This window comes from Dermacentor albipictus, chromosome 9 (genome assembly GCF_038994185.2).
Source record: "Dermacentor albipictus isolate Rhodes 1998 colony chromosome 9, USDA_Dalb.pri_finalv2, whole genome shotgun sequence".
Classification (NCBI taxonomy): domain Eukaryota; kingdom Metazoa; phylum Arthropoda; class Arachnida; order Ixodida; family Ixodidae; genus Dermacentor; species Dermacentor albipictus.
This window is the reverse complement of record NC_091829.1, coordinates 67,115,999-67,133,967: the sequence shown is the minus strand read 5'-3', so window position 1 is coordinate 67,133,967 and position 17,969 is coordinate 67,115,999. Positions and strand designations below refer to the sequence as shown.

The following is a 17,969-nucleotide window of genomic DNA, read 5'->3' as shown; positions in this document are numbered from 1 at the left end:
GCTGATAGGCGTCTACTTCTGTTCTCATGAATGTAAAATATGAAAAATACGTTAGCGTACGCCAAAGAGGGTGAAGGCGAAAGCCTGCGTGCTCAAGAGACATTAATTAAATTAGTCGACATGCTCATTCGAATGCGTTGTTACTTACTGCTTGTTTTTTTTTTCAACCAAAGATCTTGTGTTCCAGTGCCTTAGTTGACGCTACCTTAATTTACTGTACCTTAACTTCACCCTAATTAACACCAAAGGTCGTGGGGTCGTGAGTTCCAGCGCCTTAATTTACGCTATATTAATTAACCGTGCCTTAAGTGACTTAGCCTTAACACCAAAGGTCGTGGGTTCACCTTCCACATAAGCTCCCACCGAAGGACCTAGGCCCAAGTCCCTGAATTAACTCTATCCTAATTCGTCTTTTTTGACATGATGAACGACATCGGAGCCAGCTGTGGAAGAAGACGATGACGAAAGCGAGGGGCAATATGGGAACGCTGTCACGATGAGCGGCATCTGAGCCAGCTGTGGAAGACGACGACAAAAGCGAGGGGCAGTATGGGAACGCTGGCGGGATGAGCGGCATCGGAGCCAGCTGCGGATGAAGACGGCGACTAAAGCGAGGGGCAGTATGGGAACGCTGGCGGGATGAGCGGCATCGGAGCCAGCTGCGGATGAAGACGACGACTAAAGCGAGGGGCACTATGGGAACGCTGGCGGGATGAGCGGCATCGGAGACAGCTGTGGAAGACGACGACAAAAGCGAGGGGCAGTATGGGAACGCTGGCGGGATGAGCGGCATCGGAGCCAGCTGCGGATGAAGACGACGACTAAAGCGAGGGGCACTATGGGAACGCTGGCGGGATGAGCGGCATCGGAGACAGCTGTGGAAGACGACGACAAAAGCGAGGGGCAGTATGGGAACAACCATTCTTTCTTTTGGGGCGACTTCACTGGGATCCAGCCACAGGCATGCTTTTCTGGCTGTTTACAATTTTATTAGAGACACAAAAAGAGTACCTTGCTGAATTTCTAAAATTATTCATAACTGAAATTATTTCAGTTCTTTATGTTTACTTATTTTATCGGAATTCCTCACAATATTTAATTACACTTCTAAATTACAGTACTATCGTCCCACGCTCCACTATACAAATCTAGTTTCTCTCTACTTCTAACCCATACGGAAAACCGCCTGCTTCTTGGCCAATCCCCCATAGTGGTACGCGCCACTGTCTGGGACACAGCACAACAACAACACAACACTGGTACGCTGAGTGGCATCGGAGCCAGTTATGGGAAACGACGAATGCTAGGGGCAGTATGGGAACGCTGGCATGAGCGGCATTGGAACCAGCTGTAGAGGAAGACGACGAAAGCGAGGGGCAGTATGGGAACGCTGGCATGATGAGCGGCATCGGAGCCAGTTGTGGAAGAAGACGGCAACGAACACGCGAGCAGTGGCACGAGCGCGTGTCTGCGCGAGGCGAGCCCACATGACTTTCTGTACCGCAAGCCGCGTTTTCCAGACCATCGGGGGTATGAGCCACTTAAGGCTTTCGCCTTAATAAATATGCAGGGGTTGAAATATTTATATGCAAAATACACACAACAAGAATGTCATTACCGGATTCAGATATGTAGAAGCTTTCGAGCAACAGGGCAACCGCGAAGTACGCAGGAAGAGGTCATTAGGAGACTGGGGAAATACGCGTACAGCTGATACATCCATAGCCCCACGAGACAAGCCAGCGCTTCCTACTACTCGCGGCGTTGCAGCTTTCCTGCTAGAACCCAGAGGGCGCTACGGGACGGAGCTGTCCTTCCCGCCGTCTGGAAATGTGCCTCGGAGGTCATTTCCGGTCGGAGCAAGTGCAAAAGCTTAGGGAGCCAACCACGCACAGCTTTAGAGATTACCGTTCCGAGAAGGCGGGTCTGCAAAGCACACGTCCGAGATAAAAAGAAAAAAAAAGAACAAAGCGAATGTACACAGCCGGGGCCAAGCACCGCGAATCCACTTGTGCGCGGCGTATAGCGACGGCCGGTACCAGGAAAAATAAAGAGCCAAGACGATCCGGCCGATGCAGACGACATATCTGTCCATATATGCAGCCCGTATATATAGTCGAGCGCTGCGAAGGAAACGGGGCAGATGATAACGGAAAAAAAGGAGTAATATTATATATGCCAAAAAAAAAAAGGCCAGACGATATCCGCCGCCATATAGCCCCCTGCGAAGCGCGCAGGACACGAAGACGTCGACGACAGCGACGCCATGGGGCTCGCATATAGTGGATGGCAAACACATATACGAAGGAGATGACCGACGGAGTCAAGGAGTGAGGCAAGAGGGTTGGGGAACGCGTACGGGGACGACGGAATCGGAGCGGGGAAACGAAAAGAATGGCATAGCGACGGAGAAAGAAATAATAAAAGGAAATAAAGAAAAAAGAGGAGGCCACGTCGGGCTTGCTGCACCGGTCATCGATCGCCGCTGGGGAGTCGGCGTTCGACGTGATGTGCTCGCCGTCGGGCGAGAACAGCACGGCCATAGGTGCGTCCAGAGGACCGCCGCATGCTATACGGTGCAGGTCCGCGGCGATTTCCCCCCGGGGGGCGATTGTCGCACAAGGCGCGCGGGCGAAGGAAGGAACGAGAGGGAAAGGGAAAGGCGGTGATTGCCCACCATTTTGCAACTCTCCACACGAACGTCGCGTAACACTGTTACCGGCCACCGAGAGAGTACGGTTGCTGGCGGAGCCTCCGCAGCTTGTTAGTCGCGCACTTGCGCGAATCCGCAACTGAGGCGCGAAATAGCTATCAGTTTTCTGATAATGCAGCGACCGCGTCGTGATTAAGATACATTTGCTCTCCAAACTGTCGCGTCTTGCCTCGCGATCGAGCGGGACTCAAGGAGGGGGTAACTGGTTTCCAATTGTCGTCTGGCCGACCGCAAAGTGCGTTGGACGGTGCAGCGTGTTTCTGCGAACAGAGGCTACAAAAACCGTTCTCGTTGCACAGTTTCTACTCTCCATATTCGAAAGGAGAATTAATCGTAATAAACTAGAACTCGCGTTGTGTTTTCACACCATCAGGCCTGTTTGTGACGGTATGTCGAAAAGTTGGGCAGAATGTCTCGTTCCTGCAACACGTCAAGGCGAAATCCTGCTGCACACGTGGTAATGCATTAAGTTGTACGATAGGAGGGGCTAGAGTTCTTGCCAGACATAACGATCCGCAGTGTGAAGTTAACACACTTGTTAACTAGTTAGCGCTTAGGTCGAACTCCTCGACTACACATGCGAGCCCCTAGTGCACTACCTAAACGTTCTTTCTTTCGTTCCTTCTCTCTTTCGTTCGTTCGTTCCTTCTCTCTTTCTTTCTTTCTTTCGTTCGTTCGTTCGTTCGTTCCTTCTTTCTTTCTTTCTTTCTTTCTTTCCTTCTCTCTTTCGTTCGTTCGTTCGTTCGTTCATTCCTTCTCTCTTTCTTTCTTTCTTTCTCTCTTTCGTTCGTTCGTTCGTTCGTTCGTTCCTTCTCTCTTTCGTTCGTTCGTTCGTTCCTTCTCTCTCTCTTTCTTTCTTTCTTTCTTTCTTTCTTTCTTTCTTTCTTTCTTTCTTTCGTTCGTTCGTTCGTTCGTTCGTTCGTTCGGTCGGTCGGTCGGTCGGTCGGTCGGTCGGTCGTTCGTTCGTTCGTTCGTTCGTTCGTTCGTTCGTTCGTTTGTTCGGTCGTTCGTTCGTTCGGTCGTTCGTTCGGTCGTTCGTTCGGTCGTTCGGTCGTTCGGTCGTTCGTTCGGTAGTTCGTTCGGTCATTCGTTCGGTAGTTCGTTCGGTAGTTCGTTCGGTAGTTCGTTCGGTAGTTCGTTCGTTCATTCGTTCGTTCGTTCGTATTCAGCCACAGCATCTTTGCTTACTTACGGGGGTATGGGCCATTCCTGATGATGGTATCTTTTGCTTCACTGGACTAGACGCCGGTTTTTTCGGGTATGATTCATTGAAATGAGCAAGTTAAGGCTTTCTTCTTAATAATATGGAATAACAACGACATCACCTAACGACATAATATACAGCAGCCTCATCGTACAGTTTTGCACAAGTGAACGTTTTCTTTTCTTTCGCTCTACAAATTTTTGTTGTTGTTGTTGCGCGTGTGTTCATCGATTGTTGGTGAAATTCAGGCCCTCACGAAAGAAATAACCTATAAGCCTGTTTTTAAATAGTGAGCGCTATCTCTATGTCGGCGTTAGAACAAAGGCTTAACGAACTACGAGGCGAAGAATAAACACAAGTTATTCTATTTGGCACAACGTAACCTGCCTGACAGAGCGACAAAAATAGGAGAAAGACAACAAGCGCTAGATGCCAATCGTTTAATCACAGTTCCAGCTGTCTGGTACCGTCATTAAACAGTTGTTAGATATTTGCAAGTTGGAGATTAGGTCAGCTGTACATTGGTTGTCGCAACGTTAGGCAGGTAAGAGCGGACACAGACAAGCGATAATTAGCAACTGCCTAATGGCGAATGGGTCACTTTTCATTGTCACTAGAGAGTCGCTACACTGTAAAATAATTTACACCCTTATATATGAATACGGGGTTAAATATGTCTACCTCACACCCTTACACCACAAAAGGGCATAAGTAATACTGACTGGTTAAGTAAGGTTGACCTTGTTTATTTCAGGTGCGTCGCTGTATACCTTACATGTTAGTGTATGCAGTCAAGCCCCTGTACAACGAACGCCTACACAGCGAAATGACCTGTGCAGAGAAGGAACAATTCTGTCCCGATTCCATTGTAAGCTGTGCGGTGCGTGACCTTTACAACGAAGTGACATATATTACGAAATATTTAGAAAGCCCCAAGCATTTCGTTAGAAAAGCGTTCTACCGTATTTCGGATGTACAGTGTAGTGCAGTCATCGCGGAGTACCAAAAGGACCCGTTCGGATAGCCCGTTGCGTTAGCTGGAAAGCACATCGGAATTGTGTTCTATCTTGTTACATCAGCTACAATGGCAGTAGCTCCGGAGGCTCTTGTGTCTAAGTGGGCCGCCGCTTTGCGCAGCTCCAACCTCAAGACGCAAGAGTGGGCTGTCCAGCAGGCCCGAGAGGTGGCGACGAAGCAAAGCCTCGAAGCCCCCTTCATGAGAGACCTGAGCCCAGGTCGTCAAACTTTGCAGGATTTAAAATAAAGTTCTTTCCCTCCTTCTGTTTGCCGTTTGATATGCGTATCTGCCAGGTACTCGTTTCAATGCACCGCTTTCGGTACATTGAAATCGCAAGTTTGTGGCGCTGACGCAGCCGACCGTGTTCCAGATACCTATGATGAGAACTTAAAAGAATCGGATATGTCGCATTATTCAATGCTTCCTTGCAGCTCCCCTCCCCTCCCTTAAGCACGCTTACGCACGTCCCAGTTCGAGTCAGGGGTTACATGCACTTTCGCAATGTTTCACTATGGCCCGTTCGCAAGAGAGTGCGTTGCGTCAAGCCTGCCTCTGCAAACTACATCTACGGCTCTTCTTCCACTGGCCGAGCTTGAGCAAAGACTCGATAAAGAGAGCGAACTTCGAGACTGCACAGCCGATAACGGGGCTGCTGCAGCCTTAACCCGGTTACTCGCTTCACTTAGCTACACACAGAGAGCCCACCTATAGCCTCAGTGCGCGTTACGATGAGCGCTTCGCTAAGCCCTCGGGGCAGAATGCGGGCAAAGTGTAGAACGAAGGCTGGAGTCGAAGCCTAGACTTCATTACTTCATCTGCTTTGCTGATGCCTCGAGTTAGGCGGTCAGGACACCGTATAAGGCAGCGAGCGAGAAAGAAAGAAAGAAAGAAAGAAAGAAAGAAAGAAAGAAAGAAAGAAAGAAAGGTGATGCGTGGGAATGCTGGCCAGTGCGCAGAGTACCGGCGGTAGGCAAACCCGGAGGCAGAACACTTAAAGGCAGGACAACCGCAAAAGGTGGCGACGCGCATCTCATTTCGTCCAAGCCTTCCGGACCAGTGGACAGATGGGAAGTGGAGAGGGAAGGAAGGAAACGAGGGGCAACGCGGCGAGCGAGCGAAACCGGAGGTGCGTGGCGCATTTCCATTTCGCACCGCGCTTCCCGCCACCAGAGGACCTTCCAGGACGCACCTAAGCGCAGTCAACCAAACACAACGCCCCCGCGCCCGGACACACACACGCACACTGATGCACACGGAGGAGGAGGAGGAAGAGGAGGGAGACAGCCGCACGCGAGCCTTTCCGGAAAGGCTGCCGCTGGCCTGTGAAAGGCCTTACCCGCAAAAACCGCAGGCGCCGACCGTCTCGCACTTCAAAGAAGGCCCTGCAGACTCCTTCGCAGCTTTCGCCTTCCCCATTACAGACCGCTGGCTTCTCCCTTTTTTTTTCTCTCTCCGACCGGTGGCTTCCGGCTTCCCTAACGCTCCCCGCGCACCCTTTTCTCACAGCCCAGCACCCAATCGCCTCGGGGATTCCTTCTCCTCCTCCTTTCCCCCTCTCCTCCCGGCCCGGCGCGTCTCGACTTTTGATTCGACTGATTCGGCCGGGTGCCGCTGCCGATGCTCTCTGATCTTGAGTCGGCAGCCTCCCGTTGTGTTCTCGTTTTTTTTCTTCTTCTCACCTTCCTCGTCTCCCTGACCCGAGCTCATTGCATTTCGTGTGCCCGCCAGGGATGATCCGATGTGCGGAATTCCTCGCCGCATTTAGATGCCCGCTGCCTCACTTCCTGCCTGCCGACGACTTCGTTTACCGTGGTCACCCTTTCTCTTTTCTTTCTTTTTGTTTCCGATTGTCCTTTTCTAGGGGCTGGAGCCCGGGTAAGGGGGGGGGGGGGCGCACACGTTTGTCTGCCGGCCGCTGAAGGTGATTCCAATTCAATCAGTTTCCGACTTTTTTTTCTCGGAGGCAGAAAAGTCCTGCGATGCGGTGAAGAAGCGGCCGAGAGAGAGGGATCTTGGCATTTCGCGCGCCCCTCATCAATATGAAAACATCTCGGAATATACTCTGGATGTGAATTTAACCCACCAAAGAGATTTTTTTTAATTTTTGTTGTACGTAGAAGTTGGTGTAGTTCAATTCCACCAACACGGAGGCTGGTTAGATCTTTCCATCTTATATAAGTTTGTCGCCGTCGCGTGTCCACCTATGTCAGAGAGGTCGCAATCTTGTTCGAAGCCTCATGCTCTGGTTTGATGGTTCTGATATATTTTTAGCTCATTCGCTAACCTATTTGAACGCCTTCTATATGCGAACGACCGGCCGTAACTTGTGATTCACGCAATTTGCACCATACTTTCCTAAAAATATGTATGTATTTTAAATGCTAACCACAGTAGGCAATTTCGTTTCGAATAAGAAGAAGCAAAACTACAAAGAATAATCAGTTGCAAAAGGGAGGCTGCTTGGGCTGGATGGTGACACATTGTTTATAAAAAGGAAAAAAATCATTTTTAGTGCGCAAATCGTAGTCAAGAAGAAAGAAGGCGACAGGACAGAGTGCACATGTGACAGGAGTGCGCTCTGATGATGATGATGATGATAATGATGATGACCAAATATTATGGCTCTTACCCACACTGGGGTATTGGCCAAGAATTGCGCGCTGAAGTGATTACCGCTCTGTACTGTCACCTTCTTTCTTCTTGCCTACGATTTGCGCACTAAAAGGGGCTTTTTTCTTGTCTAAATAAAGTTAACCTTCGCCCCACCCCTATTCGCCAATCTACAACGACCTATTTCATTTGCCAGTTACAATAAACAATGTCGATAACAGCCGCATTGAAATACTAGTTTGGAGTTGCGTTGTGCGAATATTGTGCATGTGGTTGTCGCGAATCGATCGCAGTTTCAAATCAAACTGTCAGCCTCTTTCAGTACGAGAGGACTCCTTTCGTGAACCTCTCTCTCATGACTCTTCATTTGTTCACTGTTTCCTGACGTCTGACGTTAAGCTCTTTTCAATTAGTATCTTTCCCCATATCGCCTAAAGTGACTCAACGTTCATCATACACTTCAAATAAAAAAATGATAAGAATAATTTACCCTATGCTTTTCTTGGTTTCATTAACAGTTGGCTTCGTTATCAAGAAATGTCGGGCCCTTGTTTCCCGTACTTCTCATTTCTCAATGAGGCCAGACCAATTAATTCAGCATCAAGACCGTTAGCCCAGCCGGACTCCCACAGCGACAATTAGAAGTGAAAATCTTTTGGAAACAAAATGTATCTCTCTTTCCTACATGTTCATTTCTCCCGCTCAAAGTGAGGGTATCTTTATTTTTTTGTCACTGTGTAAACTTTGTCAATTTGAGCAGCAAAGGAGCAAAATAATTTAGTGTATTCAGCAACGTCTCTTTTCGTAAGTTACAGGAATTGGCGTTTACAATGTGTTTATCGCGCACATCCTTGAATTCAGGCGTAAATACTGCGATTACCTAATTATCGTATAAGAACAGCACGTAATCACTTTTCGTGTCACACGCTAACAATGGCTCTAGCGTTCCCTCTGCTCGTTCGAAGTATTCTCAGTTTTTTTTTTGGCTTTTAATTTTCACATAATTCTAGCTCTAACCTGCCAGTGTAACACATTGCACTGCTGAGCTCGAGTTCGAAGGTTTGAGTTTGAGGGATCGAGTCGGAGAGCTCGAGTTCAAGGGTTCGAGATCGACGGGGGTGAAATGCAAGAAATGCTCAGGAACTAATTGCTCAATAAAGAACCCCCGGATGCTTTCAGAAATGAATGAATACACACTATTCAAAATCAAGCGATGCGAATAATGACGTCAAGTCTGCATACTGCCAATGCTAAAGGATCGCTACAAACCAACAACGTTCTTACGGTGACAATTCTTGCAAAATATAACCTAAGGTGGTAACTGTTTAAACCAATTAGCAATCAAACATCACTGTCCTTTATCCCTAAATAATCTCTAGCTAATGCTAACTCAACAAGGTTCGCGCAGAATAATAACCGAATTTTACAAAAACCTCGCACTAACTACGACAAAAAAAAGCACGTCGTCTTTTTAACCATTTCATTGTGGAATACGCTACATTTCATTAGCAAACTTCAATAAGCTCGCCGATTTAATCCTTCATTAAGACATTTTTTTGTTATGTACTCCGAAAAAATTAATAATCTCTTCTACCACAATTTCTTGACGTGTACTACCAATCTATATATGCGTCTAAATTCCGTACTTATGCGAATTTCTTCACCAATCATATGCGTGTGTAATTAATAAATAGGTGTTCTTAATGCACATATATTGTTTCTTTTTTTCCACTGTGTCCGTTTTGTAGTGACGTTTTTGTATGGCATATAGCATATTTTTCTTTTTTGTATGCATTGTACATCTTAATTTTATATTTCCAAGCATATACTAAGTTGTCGCTCTACTTCTGCTGCTAAAGAAATGTTAACTACTTCACCTTCTACTATGTGCCGCAAGTTCCAATTCAGTCTATGACCCCTGGGGCTTTCTTCTGTAGTTATGACAACCCGTAACGACAACACGTGACAAGAACAAAAACAAATTGCACTCCGATTCTCAATGGATGGAGCGGTGACGATCGAGGGCGTGGCCAATTGCCACTTGGTCACGTGACCAAGTGTCACATTGCAAAATTTGCACAAACCAGCAGCCAACGCTTACAGAGTGCGGGCGTAACATGTAAGCGAACACCAAGCATATACGGGGCGCTATGGTTTGGGTCGCGCCAAAACCTCGCATTTGAAACATGTAGTACTGCTGAACTGACAATGAGCATGGTATGCTGAATACGCCCGTTGTGCACTTTTGGACATGCGATCACCGTGTAAGGCAGTCCACGCTTCCTTTGCCCAAGTAACAAGGCACGAGACACGATGACCATCGCGATTACAGCCCCAGACAGATCTAGATAGAAGACCGATTATCGAAAGTTACTGGCCACTAAAGTATAGTTCTTGCAGTGTAATACAAGACAACGTTAATAAATGTGTACGCTTCCGAGCTTTATGGATCGCCGCGGCGCTCTTGATTGTAAGTGTTGCTAATATGCACATGAGTAGGGATGTTTCAAATGTTTGTTTTCAGCAAACTTAGAGTTGACATCCGCTTGTAAAAAGTACAGGCGTTATGTGAAAGGATGTAAGAAACGCCTTCCGACGTTCGACATTTTATTAACATTGATGCCCTATTATAATCTAAAGGAAATTAACGAAAACTTCGAAGTCCGCATGCCTGTTTGCAGTCGCCGGATCAGTGTAAGACTTACAAAAAGAAAAAAAAACGCCCCTGATACGCTTGAACAGAAATCGAAATTTCTGCCACGAGTACAAGCCGTGAAATTGAGCGAGAACTGCCACTTGCCTTGATGCGCCAGCATCAACTGTACCGGAACACCAGCTGCGCATATACCATCAACTGTACCAGCCTATGGGAACTTTCCGCTGATCCCGTTTACGTTGTCGCTGCGTGCGAAATCTGCATAAATTAGATGTTCTCATTCTTCGAAGAAAGAAATGCTTGTCAGTCTACGCTTCCCTTGTGCGCGCCAGCTGTAAATTTAGCCCGTTCAGGATTTTATGAAACCGGGTAGTGACAGACCCGCTGATGCAGGGCGAACGTAATGTCAAAAGGGGGGGGGGGGGCACAAGAAGAATGGCGCTCGTGTTAGCATCCTCTGAGGGTACAGTTTGTTTTTACAGTGTTGTGCCACCTCACTCCCTCTGCCCCAACATGAACTCTGCTTTTTTGTCGATGGCGTACCGTGTCATAAATCACCCCGCCGGGGAGCCGACAGCACCTTACTTTGCTGTTGTTTGCCTCAGGATGGTGGCCGAATGGCCAACACGGTAAAAAGAAATGTACACCGTAAAAGTGAATAACGGTGTGAATCGCTATATATCTCGCACCTTTACACAACTTTCGTTACTGTAAGGGCTCGAGTTAAAGGTTAGTTCACACCATTATTCACTTTTGACGGCGTACATGCTCTTACAATGTAACCTATTCCGTTATTTTTCATGCAAAAGCGCACAGCGCGAGGCAGTGAAGCAGTGCAACATGTGTCTTGTTTTTAAGTTTCAATGCTTCCCGCTATTTACGCCCCTTGGAATAAGAAAAAAAAGCGGCAAGAAAACTGTTCTTCTTAACCCTTTGTGGGCCACAGGTTATCGCAGCGTGAGGCATCTGATGGGCGTGATGACGTCGCATATCAATAGAGAGACGCAAACTCACATGAGGTTAGTTTAATTTTATAGAATAGCTCTTCAAGACACGATATCCATCTACTTAACGGTAAAGAAAGGTACGCTATAGTAGCGCAGTTAAATGAAGACTAGAGTTTCCCTTTTTCAATTTCGCACCTGTGACGACAGCGCTGTACGACGTCATACCGTGACCGTCATTAGTAGGGCGTCATGTTTTTATAAGCACGCGCAAGTACTTGAACCTTTGTTTTTGTTGTTGGTAAGCACTGAAAATCCCGAGGTTCAACCTTTTGCTTCGTCTCGAATGCAGCCCCTACTCCTTTGTTTATCGGTACACTAACAAACTATATAACCTCGCAGATACTGTCTAAATGTAATGAGGTCACGAACTTTGCTTTTGCGTCCTTTTGTGAATTACCGAAACAGAAAAAGACAGCGGTGCAGAGTAGAGAGTAAACGGGGGTAGCCGATATTCTAGTTGGCATCAAGTGTAAAAACATGGAGCTGGGCAGGCTATGTAATGCGTAGGGCAGATAACCGGGAGTCTGATAGTGTTGAGGAATGGCTGTCAAGGGAAGTAAAGCAGAGTCGAGGACGGCAGAAAATGAGGCGAGGTGACCAAGTCAGCGAAATTCGCAGGCACAAGTTGGTATAAGCTAGCGCAAGACAGGGGTCATTCGAGATCTCCGGTGGAGGCCTTCGCCCTGGGGCATTGGACATAAAAGTAGGCTGATAATGAAGATGGATCGCTTACCAAGACCGCGCTCGCTCACAGTATATGCAGACAGGCGTTCTTTTTATTTCCCGGATGGGAACGACTGTAGTCAACAATGGATGTTGCCGGAGCCAATGCTCTGACAACTGGACTTCGTCTTCTTTGCATTTATTTCTCAAGTGGCAATTTCCCTCAATACTTAAGACACATTCGCTTGCTCTTATACCAGTCGTAGAAGTTTATTTGGCAGTCGTAATTTTTGAATGACCCGCACGATGCTGGGAGAATCACTGATATTGAGTATGAGTAACATATTTAAAGGATAACAACAACTCTAACTTGGTTCCCATATAAAGCTGCAGCAAAGACGCTAACCTGTCTCTCCACATAAGACGTACTGTTCTGCTCACCTGTATAACCTGCAACCTCTAATATTCAACATTGCTTTTGAAGTTACCACATCTTCGAATAAATATTTCATCTATTCATCTCAAAGATGGAGGACGGTGACGTAAGTGGTGCGTCCCGGTACCCTAGTATTACAGTTAGCACATCGTGCAAGATGAGTGAACGCGAAGCGTACACACAACACGCGTAAACTCTCGCACACATGTGCCCATGTACAAAGAAAAAAAAACAAAAAGAAAGAAAGAAAGAAAGAAAGAAGGAAAGAAAGAAAGAAAGAAACGAACGAACAAACAAACAAACAAACAAAATTTGTTTATGCACATTTCAGAAAAATCTTTCCTGCTCTCCCGCGCGATGAGAAGCATAAACAGCTACTTGAAGTGATCTTCGCATCTATGTGAAATGAACCGCAATAGCAAAAATTTATCGAAGTATAGAATTAGGTCCCCCGTAAAATGGCAGCATACTGTAGAAGTAAACCCAGTGCAATATGGACAGCAAAGTGGTACACCAATATGGCTTCCCAACGCTTCTGTCGCAGTCAGCGTTCGTTTTCCCCAGACAGCTGTCTGTCGACCATTCATCGTCGCTGTTTCTGGATACGGCATCCTGAAACGGTGATGCGATGCGGGTGTGCGCCTCTGTCGTAAATGTCACTCGTCGTACTTAGACTGGCTTTATCCCAGCCGGGCTTCCCAAGATAGAACTGCGTCGCTCGCGTTAAGTATGCGGAACAGTGTTTTCACTGGCCTTACATTCGTCTTAGAGTCAACATGGCGCGGAAGACCCACCCGAGAATTGTGCGCCTTGTAGTCGATTGCGCTCTCGACAGCGGAGGCGATGGCGAGGCCACAAACATCAAACAAGAAACAGAAACACGTGACGGTGACTTCCAAGCAAACTTGAATGAGAATTGCGAGCTTCAATGAGAAGTGCGAGCTTGAATGAGAAGCAAACAGACATATGAAAAGGAAGGAGATAACGAAAATAAAGTACTCGTACATCGTACTCTTGTAGCATGTCTTTGATATATGATAATCGCAAATCGAATTCATATCAGCTTAATCTTCGCTGAAAGCAATAGTTATTGTGCAATACCATCCTTACAAACCGCCTACAGAGTGAATGGTTGTGGAACTTTTATGCGCAATCTGAGCTGTTTCGTTTCCTGTTCGTATACGACGAAACTATCTTGTTTAGCGCTACGGAGCACGACAGTGACCTATGAGGGACGCCGTAGTGGGGAACTCCGCTTTAACATTAAAACCCAGGTGATCGACATTTTGACCACGTGAGGCGCGTTTCGTTTAGTTTCAACTAGAATATCAGATACACCAGTAGTCACTCCATAGCACCTAAAAAAGAAGGTTTACACGCCTTGGGGCGAGCCCATCTCCCAAACCAACAATATTTGCCATCTGCCTTTCTTGCGTTTCCTTTCTTGAAAGCTCTGCGCTCGCTACTTTCCTGTCACGAATGCTATACGTCACACTGATGACGCACCCGTCACTCTTCACTTCGGAAGTTCAAGGAGCGCCGCGTTAAAGAAAGGAAGGACACGTGAGATAGGCGACGGCTATTGTTTGGGAGTAAGATAGGCCCGAAGATGTAATTAGCTTTTCTTAAGAGTGCAATATAACCAAGTCTTTACTGTCTTTCACCGTCAGGCAGCGTACCATATTTCGTTCCATTTCTCGTTACACGGCCCATATAGTTCTTCTCAAGCCCCTTGGTTATCGTTCAAGTTTTACCGTTAATGTTAATACTAAAAAAAAAACGGACTAATTACCCTTTTCCTCCATTTTTTTTTTCCTTAAGGATGATAGTAAGTTGCCCGCCTTGACATGGAATTGCGTGTACATGTCCTCTAAACTATTTGTAGTTGACAAGTTTTTTCTGATTACGGAAGTGCTTTCCACGACTACTCAGCCTGACGGTAATTACAACGATTTCAGGGTTGATAATTTTGTGCCTTAGTTAGCCTATGTGGATTGCCCGTGCTTACTTTCAACTAGTATTCACGTGGATGGAACTAAAGACGCAGCAAATGTTTACTATTGGAGAATAGTACAGCATAAATTCTTTTGACTTTAACTGCTGAAAAACAAAAGCTGTTGTATTCACATCAAAATCTATTTTTATTTGAATATTCTATAAACTTTTAGCAGCGCAACACGGCAGTATAAATTTCTTCCGTGGTTAAAACACTTGGATTTGTTTTTCGAGATCCCATGCACAGAAATTCTTACACGGAAGAGTTTCGCAAGAATGTCTCCAAGGACTTAGGCGTTCTCAGAAAATGCCAGCAGTATACTTCCATCAAAAAGAATTATTCTCCAATCAGACGATTTAGTACAGTCTTCTCATATAGAAGTGCCTCTTAGATTCTTACAATACATTACTGCAATCTATTACGGCATAAGAGAACGTAAAACGCACACGACACATAGGCTTCGGTGCAGAGAAACGCATTGCGATCAGTTGTTGGTTTACACTTCAATGTTCAGACTCCTTCACGCAGGACGTTGCTAATTATGTCGTGCATAGTTGGCGCCTTTTTATAAACAAGACCGAAGGCGATCAGTTGTTGGTTTACACTTCAATGTTCAGACTGCTTCGCGCAGGACGTTGCTAATAATGTCCTGCATAGTTGGCGCTTTTTTTAACAGTACCGAAAAAGTTTTCAGCAACCTAGGTGAAACGTCAGCTTTTCTAACAACCCACAGACTTGCAGAGTCTCAGCACGCGACAATGACTCAACAACTTGAGTCAAACGGCATGAAGCGGCACTTTGTATCATGCAAATCCAATAAATGCCCCTCTTTACGGGCTTGGTTAATCTCATTTCATTTATGATACAGAGTCGTGGATATTTTCGCGCATCACGTGTACATGATTTTGAGTTGTGCGCGCCTCTTCTTGTGAAGACGTATTTCTTAAAAATCGAACGAACTTCTTACGCTCACTTACAGCTTGTTTTAAAATGAGTAGATAGTTCTCACAGAAAATATGATATAGTTCTGCAGTAGTTCTTTAAATACAGTTTCGGCAGCAGCAACATTTTCTTCCATAATTTATGGCGCGCTTATTTCTGCATGAAACAGAAAGCCCGCTTTTGACGATTGAGACTTAGTTCTACGGAGTGGGTTTGTATCGCGAGACCCGTGAGGGATCAGTCGACTTACTCCAACAATCAGAACGCCTTCATCTTATTCCGGCACATTTCATGCCGTTTAGCTTCTTTTCCGGGGCCACAACAAGCATATCTACGATGACGTACTTAAAAGACTTTGAGGCAGCCCAGAGTCAACACCGAGCAATGCTCATAGCTTGATAGCTTGCACGGCGAGGAGATAAAACATGTATCTCTAATTAAAGACCTAGGAGTATTACCCTGACATCAAATCTTCAGCATGATGTTGGAGAATCGCGGCCAAGCTTTAGGATAAAGTCATTGAATAAAACTGCTGCGCTGCATGCCTAGGAGACGTTACCATGTGCCTTTTGATGACTAGTGCATGTAGCTCGTAAGGCTGATGCAACTGCCTACATTTTCCATTACGACGTAAATAACGCCGCAAAAGGACGCGTTCTCCCCTCGTGCAACGGTAACTCTCGCTTAGTACGATTGCCAGCGCCTCTTACATTTCGATACGGGGGCACAAAACTGCGTTTACGCGCGACCGTGCCATAACACTACTGCCGATCGTGGGCCCGGCGTGGACGTTTATGCGTGCAAAGACATTGCAAGCGCGGCTTCGTGTATAGGAGTTGGGCACATCTCGTTTTGTGTCGTGCCGCTAGTGACCCGGAAAGAGGGGGACAAAAAAAAAAGGAAAAAAGATTTACGACAGTTCGCCGCGCGGACGCGGCGGGTTTTATCGACTTGCGCTTTTTTTGCGCGCCAGCGGCCGTAGTGCTCGGCCTGGGGTCCGACTGTCGATCGGCCGCGCGCTGAGTCACGTATACGTACGCACCGCGCTCGCGTGCGGGCCGCGCTTCGGTGCAGGTGCTTCGGGCCTGCAACGCCGGGTGCGCGATAAGGAGTTGTGCTCACCTTGGAAGGCTGCCTCGAAGCCCACAGTCTCTGCCGAGCACAGCACACAGGGAAATCCCGCTGCAGCAGCCCACAGCCCAAACACGAGAAGCGCGGCCATGTTGGGTCGATACGGAGCCGGCATGGGTGTGCTTTTTTTTTCCCCCGGGCGCCCGCCGAAAAGCCGCGCGAGCCCACTCTCACGGAACCGAAAACGCCCGCCGAAACAAACTGAACTGCACAAGCGGTCGAGCGCGATTCCCGTCTTCAGCGGCAGGTAGGGTCAGTGGTCGTCCGCTCCGACAGTCCTGCGGTCTCTGCGGTGCTCCCTCGCCTGCCCACGATTGCTTCCCGGCACTTCCATGGGGAGAGCGTACGCGACAGTGTGCGCGGTGTTTTGACTCCGGGTCGCAGTTGGGTGCCGGCACGCCGCCCGTTCCGAAGCACTCCGTAGTGTGCGTCGAGTGGGACGGACCTCAGTAACGCACGATGCTTGCTCCCAGGGGGCACGACGGCGCGCGGAATCCAGGGTCCGCAACGCAGGCGCTGCGCTGCCTGGTGAGAGACCCGCAAAGCGTTTAAGGCGATGACGCCAGAAGGCGCGGCGGGCGGTGGATTCTCGTATCGATCGGCCAAGACACTGCATGGCAAAAACCTCCTGGACGGCAAGAGTGTGGAAGCGGATCCGTGCCAGACCGTACGGCAGCACAAGTTTGCGTCGCCGCCCAAGGCGTCGGCGACGACACCCAGCGGACGAAATTTCGCCGCCATTTTCAGACATTAGAGGCGTGCGGCCACCGATAACGGAGTGGCTAGCCGTCAGAGTACAGTTGGCGGCCACGTTCAATGCTTCGTGCGAAAACACTGCCGTCATGCTAATCTTCAAATCAAGGGACAACTGCATTTTGCCTTTTTTCCCTAATACACAGCGTGCCTGTTCGCTATTCGCCTGATAAGACGACACGTTTGATTTGAACTGGTTTCTAACCTAGCAAGCGTTTCATAATTTTTCCGGTTTGCCTGAATCCTCAGCCCGAGGACGCGGATACTGTCGACCGCGGGGATCTCGGCGCCATTAACGTACAGGTGGATGCCCGCTTCGCGCCTTTGGCGAAGCCGCTGTTTTCCGGGGGGCATCAGGATCAGTACTTCCGACTTTTCGGCCGAACATTTAAGTCCTTTGGGTTTCAGGTACTCCTCGATAATGTCAATTGCATTTTGCAGGGAGCTTTCAATTTGCCCATCACTGCCCTTGTTTATCCATAGGGTTAAGTCATCCGCGTATATGGTAAAGTTTAGATTCTCAATTTCCCCCAACCGTTCGGGGAGTTTCAACATGGCAATGTTGAAGAGGGTAGGTGATAAGACCGAGCCCTGCGGCGTCCCCACGTTACCCAGGTCAATGCTCTGAGATTTAGAGAAATTTAGAGAAATTTTAGAGAAATTAGGCTACGAGCCAAAACATGAGCAAGTGCGCTCAGGCGACATACCCAGACAGATCAGGGACAAGATAAAAATACCTCCGCTACCCAGAAACATGAACCCTGCCTTTCACGACGGCAGACGTAAAGACAGGGCAGAGGCATTACAAGCTAGATACACTTGTCGACAGGACGTCCTCTA

The 17,969-nt window shown here is 47.5% G+C and overlaps 1 protein-coding gene across 1 annotated transcript in view; it reads right to left on the bottom strand.

Moving 5' to 3' along the window:
* The window catches only part of LOC139050101 (pikachurin-like), a 194,567-nt gene extending 177,793 nt beyond the window's left edge, over positions 1-16,774 (bottom strand). Inside the window, exon 1 of the mRNA XM_070526314.1 lies at positions 16,368-16,774. Within this exon, the coding sequence (XP_070382415.1) occupies positions 16,368-16,491 (124 nt within the window). The 5' untranslated portion in view covers positions 16,492-16,774. The remainder of the gene's footprint in view (positions 1-16,367) is intronic.
* Positions 16,775-17,969: the final 1,195 nt, after the last annotated feature.